Source organism: Ictalurus punctatus, chromosome 9 (assembly GCF_001660625.3).
Source record: "Ictalurus punctatus breed USDA103 chromosome 9, Coco_2.0, whole genome shotgun sequence".
NCBI lineage: Eukaryota > Metazoa > Chordata > Actinopteri > Siluriformes > Ictaluridae > Ictalurus > Ictalurus punctatus.
In genome coordinates this window covers 18,224,316-18,241,447 of record NC_030424.2, presented here as the reverse complement: position 1 = coordinate 18,241,447, position 17,132 = coordinate 18,224,316, and the positions used below count along the sequence as shown (strand labels likewise).

Here is a 17,132-nt window from a genome sequence, read left to right as displayed (position 1 = left end):
AACTGTATACGGTACCATAATAAAGACGAACTGTATGTTGATACGTGAAATTCTGGAGGGACGTCGGACAGCGTGGCGCGGTGACGTAATGACGCGGGCTGTTAATCTAATTATGTTCTAAAACATGTAAAACGGGAATATGACAGGAGTATTCTAAACACGACTCATGTAAACACCTTAATCACATTATTATCTTAATCAGATTAAGGTCAATAATTAGATTACTGCTGTCCATGTAAACGTAGTCAATGTCTTATTCAGAGTAATGTCAATAATTAGATTACTGCTGTCCATGTAAACGTAGTCAGTGACACATGGACAAGCTCCAATCAGCAGAGTAGCTGCTTGACTTGAGCCTCAGGTCTTCTCTGCTGGCTGACTGCCAACTTGGAAGGTCAATTTAAATATGTAACTGAGCAAAATACAGACAGATGCATTGGCTGAATGTCGGATAGGTACTTCACAGTGGTAGCACTTATAGAAAAATGTGTTTCTCCTAAACGCACGACAGCGTCATCAGGGCGTAACAGGAAAAGCGCTTTAAACCAATCATCATGCTTTCCTGTCACACAGCTCTAGCATATACAGCTGTGTGTCAGCTGTGGAAGAATCATGGGCCACTAATGTCACTGCTAAACAGCAGAGAGGACAGACATGTATCAAAAACACGTGACTCATTTTCCCAAAACCATGCAGACAGGGCACTTCTCTGCATGCTACTGAAGTTTTGTGAAAGGACGAATAAACAAATGTAAAGAGACTCCATTGACAACTAATGCACTTAATGGATTTTAAGAGCTATTTATACAGAGCTTGTGATAGGATTTATAGGGCTCAGACAGAGATGCATTTACATACAGACAATAGTCTTAGTAGAGAGAGTTCATTTTACATCAGACAGACTCATATGTGAACCAGACATCAGTCAGCACAATAACACTGACACAGGGGCATGTTACTTCTTAAGGGAACCACCTAACATTTTTTATGTTACTTTTTCCATGTGACTGATCTGCTTTTTTGTTAAATTAAATTGTGAAAATTACTACAAAATGTCAATTTTATTTGTCATTTGACAGAGTGTATCAATTTTATTAATAATCACTGTTTCAAAGAGGATCAAATATTTCCTTGGGTTATCATGAACACGAAAAGACACTCTCCTCAGTTTCTGTTCCCTCAGCTCCAGACCAGCGGCATTTTGGTGCTGGAACCGAACCAATAAGCAACGTGAAATAATCTTGTTTTACACAGAATCTGACTCAGAGGAACAACAGAACAATGCAGCATTCACAATAAAGGAAGAACTAATGCAGCTTTGGTGCATGTTCTCATACATACAGTGAGGCTGTTAAACACATTGCTGGCTCATGTGTTCAACAAGTTCAATAAGCTGCGACAGTGCTACACGTTTTAACCTACTGAATAAGCAATTAATATTCAAGGAAATTCAATGAGTCACTAGGAGGGGAAAAAAACCATTACACCAACTGGAACAAACAAAACTGAAAATCCATTTCTGTAAGAGGAAGGAAATGGGTAAACCACCTAGCGTCAGCTGATGTTGGCCAGCATCAGGTGTTTTTCCTGAAAATATTTTGGCCTCGATGATACAATCTTTGCAGATGAAGGGATCTTTCATAAAATAAATTATTTACTACCGTTCGTGCGTAATTTAGACTACAGTAGCATTTTATAAAAGCAACCCTACTGGCTAACGCTGCAAATCTTTTGTAAAGTCTGAATCTGACCACAATTTTCTTGATAATTAAAATTTTGGCAAGTCCTTGATGCCTTTAGGAAAAACTAAGTCAAGTCACTTGTCGCTAATAAAATTCAAAACATTTAACAAACAGCAGGCACTATATTCAGGAATGCACATTATAAAACTGCAATCGCCTATCTACTTTCCACGTTCAAAACAAAAAAGCTAATGTTCATATGAAATCTCCATGCTTATAATGAAGGGCCTATGTAGCTAGGGGAAGGTGCGAACTTTTTAGTCATGCATTTAAAATACATGTATACTTTTAACAATGTATATGACTTATAAATCTAAATCAAACTCTGTAATTTTAATTATAATCCAATATTGGCGCTTATCAACCATCAGGCTTGTCACTCTTTATAGAGTGGCATCATTCCTTAAAAACACTTGATGGCTGACCACTAATTCTAACTAATTACATTTGAGTTTATACACACACAACTATATCTTCATCTTGGTCCAACACCAATACTAATCATCTCAATAATAACCATAAAAATGTGATTAATTACAAGAATAATGTGTAAATATCAATGACTGTGGTTACTTCTAAAGCAATTCTACTCGGCTAAAACAAACCACCACAAACACACAAAGCCTATGTTTAAAAAAAACAAACAACCCCTAAGTGATGAAACATATCCAGTGACCTCTCTTTTACACCTTTGTAGAATTAACATTTTCACCTCCATTATCTGAAAGATTTGTAGTCTCACACGTACATGTCTGGATTGATAATATCAATTAATGATTGATATCCACTTTAAATGGTATATGTACATACATACATACATACATACATACATACATACATACATACATACTATATGTATAGTGGTGTGTTTATATTTATCTACGCACCCATGGTGGAAACAAATTTCCACTTTGAGGACAAATAAAATTATCTAATTATCTAAAAAGGTTCTTTTTCTTTACATACTATTAAACAGTCTCTGTATAACTCTGCTTTTGTTTTGTCTTCGCTTGTATTTCCTCATTTGTAAGTCGCTTTGGATAAAAGAGTCTGCTAAATGAATAAATGTTTCTGCAATTTAGGTGGGTGATGACAGAAATGCCTTCAAGAATCATATGACAATGTTATGATACATGACATGCATCAAAATATACAGGTTTGCTTACAACCTGCCAACCATACAGTAGTGTTGCATTTAAAAAACCTGTCTAAGCTACATTGTTCACCCATTTTTCTCTCTAGTTTGGTCAACTGCCAATTCCCTCCCACTAGTTAGCTGTCTCCTATCATACAACAGCTACCAACTAGGGAAGACAAAAGGCTAACAAATACTTCCTCCAAGATATGTGAAGCTGCCAATTGCAGCTTTTTCAAACTGCTGCTCATGCTGCATAATAGGCAATGCAGCACTATCTGCCCTCTTCTGCATACATGAGCTCACAGAAGCCCTTTATTGACTAGTGTCACTGTGATGGACAAGAGAGAGAAAGTACAGTATGCCATTTGCCACCTAGAGAGCATGGCCATGTCGCTCACTTGGCTCTTGGCCATGGATGGCTGTGGTATATACACAGGGATGCCTCTGCCACTAACAAGTCTCTTTCTTCAGGTTACTAACTTGTATGCCAGAACTACCTTTAACCCTTTCATGCACAAGTTATTTATACTCATATCCAGATTCTTTCATACATCTTTTTTCTTAAAATCGCATGATACATTAATTTTGACTCCGTCTAAATATTACTTACAATAAAAAGTGAATGGATTGTCCCCAGAGTTATTTAAAAAAGGTTAAAACAGTATTCCTGAAATCATTTTTCTTTAAAAATTTATCTTAGGTTCTGAAATTGACGAACGTTGTAAATGCTTAAAGATACTTAAAAACTTTGTATCGTCCGGCCTTCAGCTGTTTGCATTCGTCAAATGATTAAATGTAAATGATAGGATACAAACGAAGTAGCCTCGCTGTATTTGATATCCTTGGGAACATATCCATGGTGTTAAATATCCAATTGTCTCTACACATAAAGTTAATTGAACATGTCAAACTGGAGTGGAAGAACTGGTTATTTTAATAGATATGATTCTCTCTGCTAGGCACAGTCCTGAGTGAGACAATCTCACACAGAAATGAGCAGCTGTCATATGAATGTAAGCACAATATTTAAGAAAACCATTGAAATACTTTGAGTTTCATGACAATGAAAGAGGAATTGGGAGGGGTGTTAAAAAAAAACAACAACCCAAAGGTTGCTGAACATGAGCTGCCATGTGCCCGAACTCTGCAGGGCCATGTGTATCATGTCTGTGCCTACTGTCAGACATAAGCTGACACAGTTCATTACCCCACTGGGTCAGAGCCCTAATCAGCTCAATCAAGCATTGCAGTGCTTGGATCTAGGGATACCTGCAGATAGTACAGCTGTCACAGACCAAAAACAAGTTAGAATTATGGGCTGCTAACCTGAAATCTCAAAAATGACCTTACCGTAATACACTCAAAAGAAGTGAAATCAACGTGTTTGTCTGTCTGCACCTTTATAGGTAAAAGGCAGGTGAGCTGTAATTGTGCAACTAGGAATGTTAATCATTGCATACAAAAGACCTACGGCTGCAGGCTAATTAACAGTTCAAGAGAATTATTGCACAGGATAGCAGGGAGTACGAGGATATCCTGCAATGTGTCCTATGAGAAACCAATAAAACACAATTTGGAGGAGAAGCAGAGAGTATGTATCTCCAGATGACATTACATAAGACACATTTCACCTACACATAATTCAGTTAAACGGCCTTACGCAATTTTCAGTGGTGCAAAAAAATTTATGATTAAATTCTAAATGGACTACTTTTTGTCTGTTTAAACTTCTTTCATCGACAGGTTAGTCTATTTTCTCTTAAGTTAATGGTTTCCTACATTACCCCCTAATGATGTCTGACATAGAAGATATTGACATAATCTGTGTAACTAATATTTGGATATGTTTTACTGCACAGCAGGTTTTTCTTTTTAAAAGTATAATCTAAAACCACAAAAAATTTTAATCAAGTTAGATTCTATGTGTGCTGAGCTCGAAGACTTCTATGTTTTACTGCACAGCAGGTGTTTCTCTGTATCCTGTGTAAATTGAGTTAGAAGAACCTTGTGTTTGTCTAAAGCAGCTTTACTCTATGGCAATATATTAGCAATTAGACATTCACCAGAACTGTTTCCCCAATCAAAACCCTTTAAGCTTGCAAACCAGTGTCAAAATAACATTCCAGGAGGAAGGGTACCAGGCTGGGACTAGAGTCAGAAAATCATTAAGGTATAAGGGTGAATTATGGGACAAAGTAAAAACCCTGTCCTGATAAAATATTTATGAAAATTCAACTGACAATGTATGCGCCACAAACGTAAGGTATCATATAGATATGAATAATTAATTAAGGCAATGGAGACAGGTTGGTTTCTAGAAAGAAAATGTAAATGCCCTGCTTAGGGATAATTTTACTGCTTCAGAAAAGTATATAAAGACATGTTTGTGTATGTATAATTCAGACTTTCTGCAGACTCTCACTTTATTGTTTCAATAAAGTTTGATTACTTTTTGACATCTACAAACCCTCTGTCTCTTAAGTTTTTGGTTTTTTTTTAGGCTGGAACGATTGTTTGCCTCAACACTGAGTGGTGAAAGTGGGAATTCATCTCTACCTAAACATTCTACTGTGTATAAGTGCATTAAACACAGTGTTCCAAAGCTTCAACTTTCATGCTAATACCACTGTCCTTGATTAATGTCAATCAACAACCGTGATCAATGATCGAGCTTGATCAATCACGCTTGAGCCAAGTCTCTGCAATAAATCTCAACGCAAATGGATTGCGTAGCTGCAATTCATTCTGGAACTTCGGGATCAATGTGACGTTTAAATTTCTCATCGAAATGAAAGCAAGCTCTTGTTCTTTTCTTGTGAGGCACACACAGTGAAAACTACCCACTGTCCCTTATTATTTGAGATGAAAATACAGCACCAAACCAACAAATTCGCACCATGAATTGCCAAGAACATCACAAAAACATTCCCTACGGACATATTTAATGGGTTTCATGGTGGACTTTTACTTTAACCCGAGTTAGTCCTGAGACCCCAGGGCCTTAAGAATTTGGAAAATTCATCAAGGTCTTAAGGAGATGGATAAGGTGTACTGGGATAAAGACAGCCACAAACATGTAGGTTTCAAGCATGTACAGAATACCCTCAGTAACATACAGATTATGCATAGTCAATGTTAAAAATGTGTTGTGGCTAATTAGCCATTCAATTAATCCCCAATTGCAGAATGTAGAAGAAGTGCAAATAGGTTGATCTGTGATCCAAGTACCTTTTTTCTTTTGGGTGAGCAAGTAAGAGTTAAAAGGGTGAAGTAAAAAAGGTTTACATGGTGTGATAGCTACTGCCTTGCTCCATCTGGTAAGTGGGATAAACTAGAAAGACAGGTGGTCAAGCCTCACACACATACACACTGATCCAGGTTCGCCGTCAGAGTATCAGTTTCCAACTCGGAGCCCGACCCCCTGATGCTCCTGTGTTAGCAAGGATCTGCCACTGATCCTGGACTCCCACGGCCTGATTAGACTGAGCCCAGTTCTCCAATCCTCTAGCTTCAGATCACAGCTGCCAGGATAGAACACTTTAGCACAAAGATTGTGAGCCTTGGCACTATGTTCTGCCTTTAATACTCACACTGGGGGCACTTTATATGGCATGAGTTTCTGTGAAAAGCAGGGGAAATGAAATAATCTCTTTTAACGTGCCAGCATTTTCCACACAACATCTAATTCAGTTTTTGCTGCTATGCTTAGAGAGATTACTAATATAGGATTAATAGTCCCAAGTGCTGCAATGCAGCAGAGATGCAGACTGCACACTGGAAAACAAAACAGCACACCACACACACAAAACAAACAAACAAACAAAAAACACCTCTTTGTTATGTTTCAACAGCTGGGTAATTATGCTCTTCTGATTTCATCATTCTATCCATTTCAGCTTCTCTTCCTCTCAGATTTTCCAATCCTCTTCTCTCCCTCTCCGAGTCACTTAACTGTTCAGCTCTACTGACCTATTTTGCTGCAATGCTGAGAGACAGAGAGCGTCTGATCCACATGTTCATGGTGGCATTACTGTCCATGTTTTATAATACTATACAGCAACATCCTGCTTCTAAGCATATTCATTATTTTGAATAAGCCTCTCCTATGGTGAGGTTATTCTATTTGAAGATATGTGTTTAGAAATGAGTGCTTCCTTAAAATAAAATGAATAAAATTAAATTAACTTCAACATATATTTATAATAGCACAAATGTTTCTGACGTTGATGAAACTACTGCAGGATTCTGAACAGGCTGATAAGTATATAGAAACACAGCACTGTCAAAACAGTCATTGAATACATTATCAACAAAGTAGCACTGCTAAAAGCTGATGACTCCCACTGCATCAGTACTTGGGCAAATAAAAGAGAGAAGTGTCATGTGTCCCAGAGTAGGGTGTAAATATTGTCGGTTTCATTTCTCTTGGTCATGCAGACGACTGAACTCCAGTACATTACATTATGTAGGCATTAGTTCAGCACTTACACACCAGTGCAAACGATTCCTAATATAATGTGTTTGAAATGTGCGAAATAATATGGTCATATTGCTCCTGGATTCATGCTGAAAAATGCAATTTACTGTATTTAATGAGCAGCAATGCACAGGCTTCGAAACATGAAAAGTAAAAGAAAGGACCAGCAACAATAAGTCCCTAAATCTGCATCTGCAACAGCTGCATATTACACATATGATGCAACAACCACACACAATTAAAAAGAAAGGTTCCAATTAGAACCAAAAACAGCCTGATGCCATATGAGAACCCTTTTAAGTTGCACAAAGAACATTTTACTCTCAAGTTCTTTAGAGAAGAATCTATTTACTGCTGCTTTAAAGAACCTACAAATGGCTCTTCACAGTAGTGCCACAAGCATCCATGTTATCATAAGCTCTCTAAAAAGTTAGTCTTTAAGCAAAGTGGTTCTTAAGAGTGATGCCAGGAGAACCTTTTCCAGTCCCAAGAACTTTAATTTATTAAGAACCAATACAGTTAAGAATTAAGAACCACATAGCTCAAGTCAAGAACCCTATACAATGAAAAATGGTTCTTGACAAGAAGGTTCTTTGCAGAACCTTTGGTGCTGAAAACCATTATTTTTAAGAGTGTACAGTGCCTATGACTGAAAACCAGTCAACCTAATTGAGAGCACTCTTGACAAATCAAGTACTCTACATCTTTTCATTTAGGTGCACTTCTGAAAGAAAAGGACACCTTCCCAAAGAATGCTTCAAGTTTAAATCAACAAAGAAGGATTGAAATGGAATTAGCTGCTCCTTCCGAAGTAAATGAACACTCAGTTTCCATTACTGAGTACAAGTCAATTACCAGTCAATTCATTGTGGACCATTTGTCTGCACTTTGTATTTCAGCATTCACATGGACAGAATGTAAAATATGTATCGGGTATATGAAACCACAGAACAACTCTCATTTGGGGAGCAATAAACTGTCATTTGGATAACTACGCAATCCACATGTAAAAAAAAAAATAATAATAATAAAAATCATGGGTTTGAGTGGAGTTGAATTTGGCTTGTTTTGTTTGAGGAGTAAATGTACATTCTCACACACAAAGATTTGATCACTGCAGGTTTCCAGTAGGCATTCCTACTACTGGTTGCCATGATAACAACATTTAACACTGTGTGGTGCAACTACCATTCCACTTTTGATATCAAACCAATTTTATTGCAGCTAAAATTAAACATTCTGGAGGGAGCGTGTTTATATATAAAATTCACCATTATATATGTATCATTTCCTACTAGATGAAGGAGAAGCAGTGTGTGCTCTGTCACTGTGGTCATCTATCTGCGGTGAAAGCACCGGACTGTCTGGGTCCACGAAGAAATTCGGACTTGCAGGCAGCATGGCGAATCAGGAATCACGTGTGAGCTACTGTCTTCACTCCCACTGGTAGTTGCTATACCACGTGGATCAAAATTTGCATAAAGTAAAATTTCTCTCAACTTTGTTACATCGCTGGACACGCCCACATCTGGTCACCAATGGTCGCGGTCGCTCATATCGCTGGAAGTCACCAGCACTCATTGAAAATAAATGGTCTCCGATTTCTTTATCGCTGTGAGTGTGAATGTACCTTAACACACAAACACGTGACTGGCATTTAAATCCCAACTGCTGTAATATAGATGATCTTTTCTAAATTATATTAGACACAATAAAACTTCCTAAAAGCCATTTAGTCATTGGAAACAATCCAGTTTTCTTGCCCAAATTCAGTGGTTATCCGTTATATTACTATGTACTATACCTGGAAACAGGGCCTAGGGGTCAGCAAGGTTTTAATCACCAAGTCAAAAGATGAAAGCAGTCAGAAGGCATTCATAGCAGCTATGAGTGATAAATGTCACTTGAACTACAATTGCAACTTGGTGAGTCATGGCAAAGTATGATGGTGGAGCTCAGAGACGGATGAACACAGTAGGCAACAAAGCTTTTACAAACCTTGTAAACTTTTGCACTGATACAAACATTTCTCTTTAACTTTCACTAGGAGAACAGACTTGGCATAACAGCTGCAGGGTCTCGTCTGATTGCCTTATGTGAACACGTCACTGTGCTCTGCACTAAATTCAGAGCAGTACATGGTCAGTTGTCAGCACCAACTGGTAACTTGGCTTAATCAGCAAGCTGCAGACTTAACACATCCCTTGAGAAATCTGTCAGATACCTTGATAAGAAGAGTTCCACTTATTATACTGTACAACATACTACTCCTATTGAAAAGTATTTTACACTTGCACACTCAATCAAGGTAGTGGTTCAATAAAGGTAGTGGACATTTTTGTAGAGCATCTGATTGACTTAATCAGTTCAACAGACCATTTCAGTAGGAGTAATGTGTATGTATAGTACATTACATTATGTTCAAGACATGGCTGCTGTTTAGGAAAGGCAAGAAAAAATATGGAAACGAAAGAACATTTCCATAGAGGCTGAGCACTAAAACCTCTCAATTTGGTGGCTTAAAGGAGCCTCTTAACCCCTACATTCATGACTAGAATTCCAAGGCTATTTCCAGCAACGCCATCCTAATCCAGTTCTAGTTAATCACCACGTATACATTATTAGTATCCAGCTTAAATTCAGGGTCTGCCATCTTTCTCAATAATTTCTAACCAAACTGAAGCACACCATGCTCCAATACAGCCATGTACAAATACAGTTGAACATTAACTGTGTTTCAATGCAAGACGAAACCATGAACATTTCATAGAAAGACCTGCTTCTGTGGAGTGTTGCACGCACATACTGTTGAAAATACAGGAACACCCTGTGGATGCCTTTGGATAAACCACAGTATAGTAGCCACTTGGAATGTATACACTCTATATGCACCTCAGAGAATAAAACTGTCCTTCCTGACCCAGCTTTTTGCTTTTCCTGTTTGTACCCCACCTAATTTCTGTGCATGCTTACACAGCTGTTATCAGATTGCTGGCAGATGAACTTCTATCTGTTTTTGCACTTGGACTCTCTTTTCTAAGAATTCCATACAGCACAAAAATCATTCTTGTACTGCTGAGTGTGTTCCACGAAATGCATTCCTCAAGTATTCAATTCAACAATTCAATAAAACAATCAATAAAATTCTTTGAAACAATCAGGTCAATTACTGTATCTCTCTAGTAATGAAATTTGAGAATGACAGCCATTCCTGTAGATAAGAGCAGGGCAACAATTTTTGCTATGCAGTTGTTCTTGTGTTACTCACCCTGCAGGGTAGGCTACCAAACCTGAATGAGGGTCACAGGCCAAGGCACGGTTTCCTGAAGCAGTAATTCCCAAAACCTTTTCAAGAGTCACCTGTGAAATGACAAGAGAAAGATAAACAATGTGATTAATATATGTGTCACAGTGCACTGCTACATTGCTACTGCTATTACTAATGGGTGAAAAAGAAAGCTTAGGAAGAGCTGTCTGGGAATGAAAGGGTGTAATCGGTCTGTGTGCCAGATGCAGGATAAAAGGCAACGTGCCTACAATTTACAGGACTTCAGACAAGCTCCTGCACAATAACTGTTTTGTAGAACAAATAGTTTAAAAGCCCAGCTGGACCAGGATGGTTCCACTGATAGCTAGCACTCCAAAACAGTGCTGCCATTTGAAATGGAAATCATGAGTTATGAATTTCCATTACAGTGCAAATTCAAAGTTAGAAGTAAACAGTTACTTTGAACACACATTATTATGCTTCCAAGCAAAAAATTTATTAATTAAATGTATCAGTATCTGATACTATACAATGAACACTAGGAAACTATCATTATATGTGTAAAGCATAATTAGAAGCACAAGAGCACTTACATCAGGTCCTGTAGTTCTTAATAGTCTCTTTGCAGGAAACATTTTCAGTGCAACAACATTAAACACAAGGTTTATTTTAACAATACACTCACTCCAACTTTTAAAAGACTACTGGTGTGCAAATCACATCAATGTCCTCTTTTCAAAGAAAATACAAGATCCATCAAGCCCATGTGTATGAATTCTTAGAAGACTGAGGACAATGTGTGCGTGCATGTGTGTGTGTGTGTGTGTGGTTAGTATAACCCTGCCCTCTAACTTGCATCAGTCAGTCCCTTTTCTGCTGTATCTGTCCATCAGGGCTTATCACATGACAGACTGAAGCCAGTACTTTTTCTTCACTCTTATAAAACTCTTACATAATAGCACATGTGAATAAAGAACTTACTGATGTCAAGCTTACTCAAACTTGAGCTTATTATTTCAGACTATACACTCCAAAATAAATTGCACAATTATCAGCTTCCGTATAATTAAACAGTGATAATGTGATCTTTTTCCCCACACTTTTAATCCCACAATTGTGTGCACAAATAAATTACTAGTGATTCTGAAACAATCAGACACTGGCATGCTTATATGCAAACATTTATGTTCATATGAATGACTGAATGAATTAACTGCAGCATACTGAGAAGCTTGTGACTTTTAAACAAGGTTGGTGTTAGCAAAACATTGTGTTTCTAAGTTGTCCTTCCTATTAGCAGCTGGATGTCTCCACCGGCCCACCATACACTTGTTTTTTTTTTCAAATTTATTATCATTTAATTTCTATACTAAGAACTTTGTTTCCTTATAGGACAGTTTTTGTATCAATCATGCTGGTCAGTGGTGATTCAAATTGTGAAAATACCGAAAAGGTTTATTGTTCTGTATAACAATTTATCCACCTCAATCAATAAGATAGAAATTTGCCTCAAACTATGTATTCTGATTTACATGCATGTTTCTCATTGGGCTACTGGTCACATTATTAACAGACTATTTGTCTGTATGCATGTTGCATGCCATCCACTATTTGGATGGAAAATGGAAAATCCAAGGGTGTCCCAAAAATCTCCATATATAGGGGAAATTAAAATGTCTTCCAAAATTGTTCATACTTAGTTTATATATAAATATATTTTTTCATATCACCTTTAAGAATGCGTTTGACAAAAGAAGAACGTATTGAAATGGTTCTCATGGCTCAATCGGGAAGCTGTCACAAGGTTGCGATGGACTTTAACAGGAAACATGGCAAGCACATCACACATATACAACACTGCTGCCAAACAATAATAAATTCAAAAGGACTGGAAGTGTTGCGGACTAACTGAGAAGTGGACGTCCACAAACATCCACTGACGAAAGTACAATCGACTGGCATACATAGTCCCCTATGCATGGAGACTTTTGGGACACCTTGCCTACTGTGGATTATTTTACTAAATATTAAGTAAGATATTCATTTACATGTTACCCAAGTAATAAAACCAAAAGAAATGTCCTGATATCAGAGAATCACTGAAGAGTTGAAGGCCAAGCACATTATTTATCTGATATTCAGCTGAAGTTGCAAAAATACAAAAGACATAGAGAATCTGTAGTTAGTACAGGTGTTAGATTCTTTAGTAACAAAAAGGACAAAGTCAATCTTATATGGGGACCAAAATAAGTGCATAAACAATAAATATGAAAAAAGTCAGGAAAAAGATTTTTTAAACCAATGATTAAAAAGCAAAAGGTCTGTGAACCATACTCAGGTTTTATTCTAAGTCCTGAGTTATTTTATTTAGTTAACTTTCTAGTTGCGCTCTCCTACAAGCTACCAGTACATCAATGCAACTATGGTAATTTCCATGCACTCTTTAATTGCATCATTACCATAAGTCTATATTTAAACAATTATTGAAGAACTGTAAGTATCTCTGCCAGTGGCTATAATCAATATAGAGCCTATGCATTACATCCACCTTTTCCCACCCAAAGGGAAGCTTAGACTAAACAGAAAGCTAATGAAAAGTATATTCAGGTTTGGGTAATGAATTATCTTGGTCAGCATCATGACAGAGACAGGAGACCTTTCCCCTGCAGGTCAAAGGTGATGTGGTCTGGATGGTGTATCTTTCATTTCCAAACAACATTAAATTTTTTATGTCATTGACATTAGTACAGAATTACTAAATGTGAAAACAAGGTTGAATACAAGGCACAGGTTCCCAGCCCTAGTCCTGGTGCACCCCCTGTCCTATACATTTGAGTGTTTACTTTGCTCCAACACACCCATTTACCTCAGGAAGGCCTGTTAACTATCTGATTAGTTGAATCAAGTACGTTTGAAGCAGGAAAACATTAAAATGTGCAGGACAGGATCTACAGGATCAGGGGTGGGAGCATGCAATAAATATTAGACCTACGGATTTGGATTTAAATAGAAAATTCATGAAAAACTTCCTCATCTCATAAGTGGCAGAACAAAGGAACCATCTCTAGCCAAAGCACCAATAAAAACTTTACAGCTGGGAGGAGTAAAATTGCTTTTGAAGCTACACAACACAAAAGCCTCAGGACAAAAAAGCATAGTCATGGTTTGAAAACCACTCCAGTGTACAAGTATAGTTACATGAGCACAAGTTCTCTTTGTCTGGTCTTGTATCTTCAAGTTCCTTTTGGTTGGAACTGAACATCGTCTTTTACTGATAACTCAAGATTCTATTGCGTACTACTGAAAATGTCAGCTATAAACATTTTATAAACAGGATGCAGGAATTAAACCGTGCAGGCTTACTTAATGGACAAGTCATTAGAGGCTTAGGCTTGCATTTGAATTGAGCAGAATTATATCCCCCCCCCCGACCCCCCAACACACACACAAACAAACTAAAGTCTAGTCTTCTTAATATAATCTAGTCAGATACACTGGTGTGTAAACAGGTTATTATGAGTTACTGCAGTTTGCAAAGAGCATAATATGTTGCAGGGGTCAAAATCTGAATGAAATGAACAGTCCTCAAGTCCCAGGAACCCTGTGGCTTAAAGAGGAAAGTACATTGGGCATTTGTCTGCAGCAGTAAACAGGCAATCAGAAGGGAATGCAGCAAAATTTAAATAACAGTAAATCAGTCACAGATCATAAATCAAACGTAAACCAAAGGCTACATTCAGAGACCTCACTGAAATAATCAGTTACTGTGTGCAAGGATAGTACATAGGTCAGATTTCATTTTCCTAATGTCCTTCATAAAGAGTTTAACAATACAAAAGCTAAATACATAGCTGTGACATTTTGGGGTTCATTTCCCCATGGCCTTAACAGAGTTGCAAAGGAGCCAAAGCAAACACAATAAGCAATCATAAATGGAGGTTTAATAACTGATCATAAGGCTTGTGTAAATCCCAAACAAAACCCATGTATAATGAGTTCAATATTAGCACACACAGGGTTATCATCATGCACATGCTCATTTGCTCCAACACAAATAATGGGCTATAGGAGAAATTTAAAGGGCACCATATGCTAGGCTATACTTTCTTTCCAGATCTAAAGCAGGATGCATTACCTTATTTTCCAGGTTTTCCTTGTTGTTCCTTGGTTTATTTCTCCTCAGTTTGATGGAAGGAGACCGGAGCAGGTTTTTAATCCGATTTTTAATAGTCGAGTTTTCCATCGTCATCTTGAGCTCTTCTCATGGAAAATGTAACTGTACAGCACCTTTAAGATCAAAACCGTCAAGTATGGCTCTTCTCTAGTCTTTTTTTTTTTTTTTTTTTTAAACTGCCGACGTTACATGGTGTTTTAGATAATCTGCAATGAAAGTAAGCCCTGGTTCAGGCATTCCTGTACTGTAGTGATCAGAAGAAATCAGGTCGCCGGGGTTGTGCTTGTCCTCTGAGCTGCAGTCCTGTTCTTCTGCACTGAAGCCGCTCCGAGATCTTCACACTGTTTCTCCTCACTGCTGTGGGTGATGTGGTGGTGAAACGGACCATGGCTCATTCTCATGCAGTCAGCAGTTCCTCGCTGAGCTCCTGAGTGTTCTCTTTGGGGAAAAGCCTCTTCTCGTCTCCCCTGCACACAAACCAAGCCTTAATGTAAAAAGCACACTGATTCCGGCTGTCCATGTAGGAGGAGCGACCGGTGTGGACTAATCACTTTATATCCGAGGACTAGAGAACTGAGCCATGGCGCTGTCGTTGTTTTTAAACCAGAAATATAGAGAGGTGAAATTACGAAAACGCATCATATATAATAAGCAAAACTGTAAATCCTAACAGGTTGCGGTTTATCATACTGAAACACGGCTCTGTGTTAGCGAAATTAACGCTGACAGCTGATTTCCCAGTGATAACACTTGATTCACACTCACCGGTGTTTGTTTGCTATAGAGTGCAACGTCTCTCGGTGCTTTCTTAGATAAAATAAGGACATGTAAACCTGTCAGCTAAAAATGACATGTGACACAGCATACTATTTTAAACTGGTGTAACGTAAATTAAAATTTAGCGTCCTATAGCTTGCTAGCTTCATAGCAAACCACTAGCTTGGTTAATGCTGGATACTTCTACAAACGGTCTGTACAGGCTTAGTGCTGCTCTCGTTTGTTTAGACAGCTTACTAGCTAACGTTATGGTAATCCTGATCATGGTTGATTGTAGGTCGCTGTTAAAACCTAAACTGCCCGTTCCTGTTGCTGTCCGGGTTAGTTTGAGGCTAAGCTAGCTGGCTGAAATCAGTCACACAGCAGAGGATCAGAGCTGAAGCTTCGTCTGCTTCAACTAGAGGCCACTTCTGCCATCCAGCGACCAGCCGCTTCAGCTCAGAAAAGACACTGCACCATATGTTCCTAGGATAGAAAACGCACCCTCTGTGCTCCTGTGTGCTGGTGACATCCATATTTAATAATAATAATAATAATAATAATAATAATAATAATAATAATAATAATAACGCGTGGGAACGATTTCCTAATACATGGGCACGCATATTAATGTTATTAAGTAGTGATGTCCCCAGCAGGACTCTGTAGATTTGCCGTTATCCAGGAGGAATGATGCATTTTCCCCAGTCATAATAAATGTCATATAACTTAAGTATTACTTTTTTTACTATGAAGTACTGGGGCATGTCGGCGCTAATTTTGTGCCCGAATTTGATCTCTGGATGGTGGTCACCACATGAATCTTCGAAACCGGTCAATCTTTAGGCATCTATCCAACACAACACGTCCATTTGAAGGGGGAAAATAGCCCAAAAGTGTAGCAATTTCCCCGCAATTTGCACTAACAAGCAAAATGAAATAAGTTAAAATAAATTTGTGGAAGTGGCATAATTAGAAACTGAATGTTGTTTTATAATACCAACCCCCAAAATAAATAAATAAATAATAATAATAATAATAAAATCTAAACGAGCGCCCTCTACAGGCACCATGTCGTATCTGCAAGCATTTAAGGTGGAATGGCGAACGTGAATAAGAAACCAGATTCAGGCGAAACTATGGCACCGATTACCTGCTTTATGAACACATCTCTCCCCACCATCAATCACCAGCAGTCGATTTGGAGAAGGGGGAAAAACTGGTGGTCCAGTAAGAGGAAACTGGAGTGGTCCACAAAGAAAATGCCAAGTTCCCCATGGCCCGTATGCCCCTGGTGCAGTTAAAACTATAATTTTCAGGGGGAGGGGGTGAGGTGAGGAATAGGGCATTTATAATGAAAGTAATCATTTCAATTTAGGGCATAAATCCCCCCTAAAATTCATAACAATATACACATCATTCAGGGGTACAGAGGCATAGTGGTTAGCACGTTTGCCTCAAACCTCTGTGGTTAGGGGTTTGAATCCCACCTCCGCCATGCGTGCACGGAGTTTGCATGTTCTCCCCCTGCTTCAGGATTTTCCTCCAGGTACTCCATTTTCCTCCCCAGTCAAAAG

General features: G+C 38.2%; 1 protein-coding gene across 5 annotated transcripts in view; it reads right to left on the bottom strand.

Moving 5' to 3' along the window:
* mapkbp1 (mitogen-activated protein kinase binding protein 1) overlaps positions 1–16,015 on the bottom strand; it is a 42,278-nt gene extending 26,263 nt beyond the window's left edge. For 2 of the 5 annotated variants that reach the window (XM_053682565.1, XM_053682568.1), the window contains exons 1-3: positions 15,565–16,014; positions 14,761–15,266; positions 10,626–10,717 (exon numbers count right to left, since the gene is read on the bottom strand). In XM_053682565.1, coding sequence (XP_053538540.1) covers positions 10,626–10,717; positions 14,761–14,874 — 206 coding nt within the window. In that variant the 5' untranslated portion in view covers positions 14,875–15,266; positions 15,565–16,014. The other 3 variants (XM_053682567.1, XM_053682566.1, XM_053682569.1) reach the window with 3 other exon arrangements.
* Positions 16,016–17,132: the final 1,117 nt, after the last annotated feature.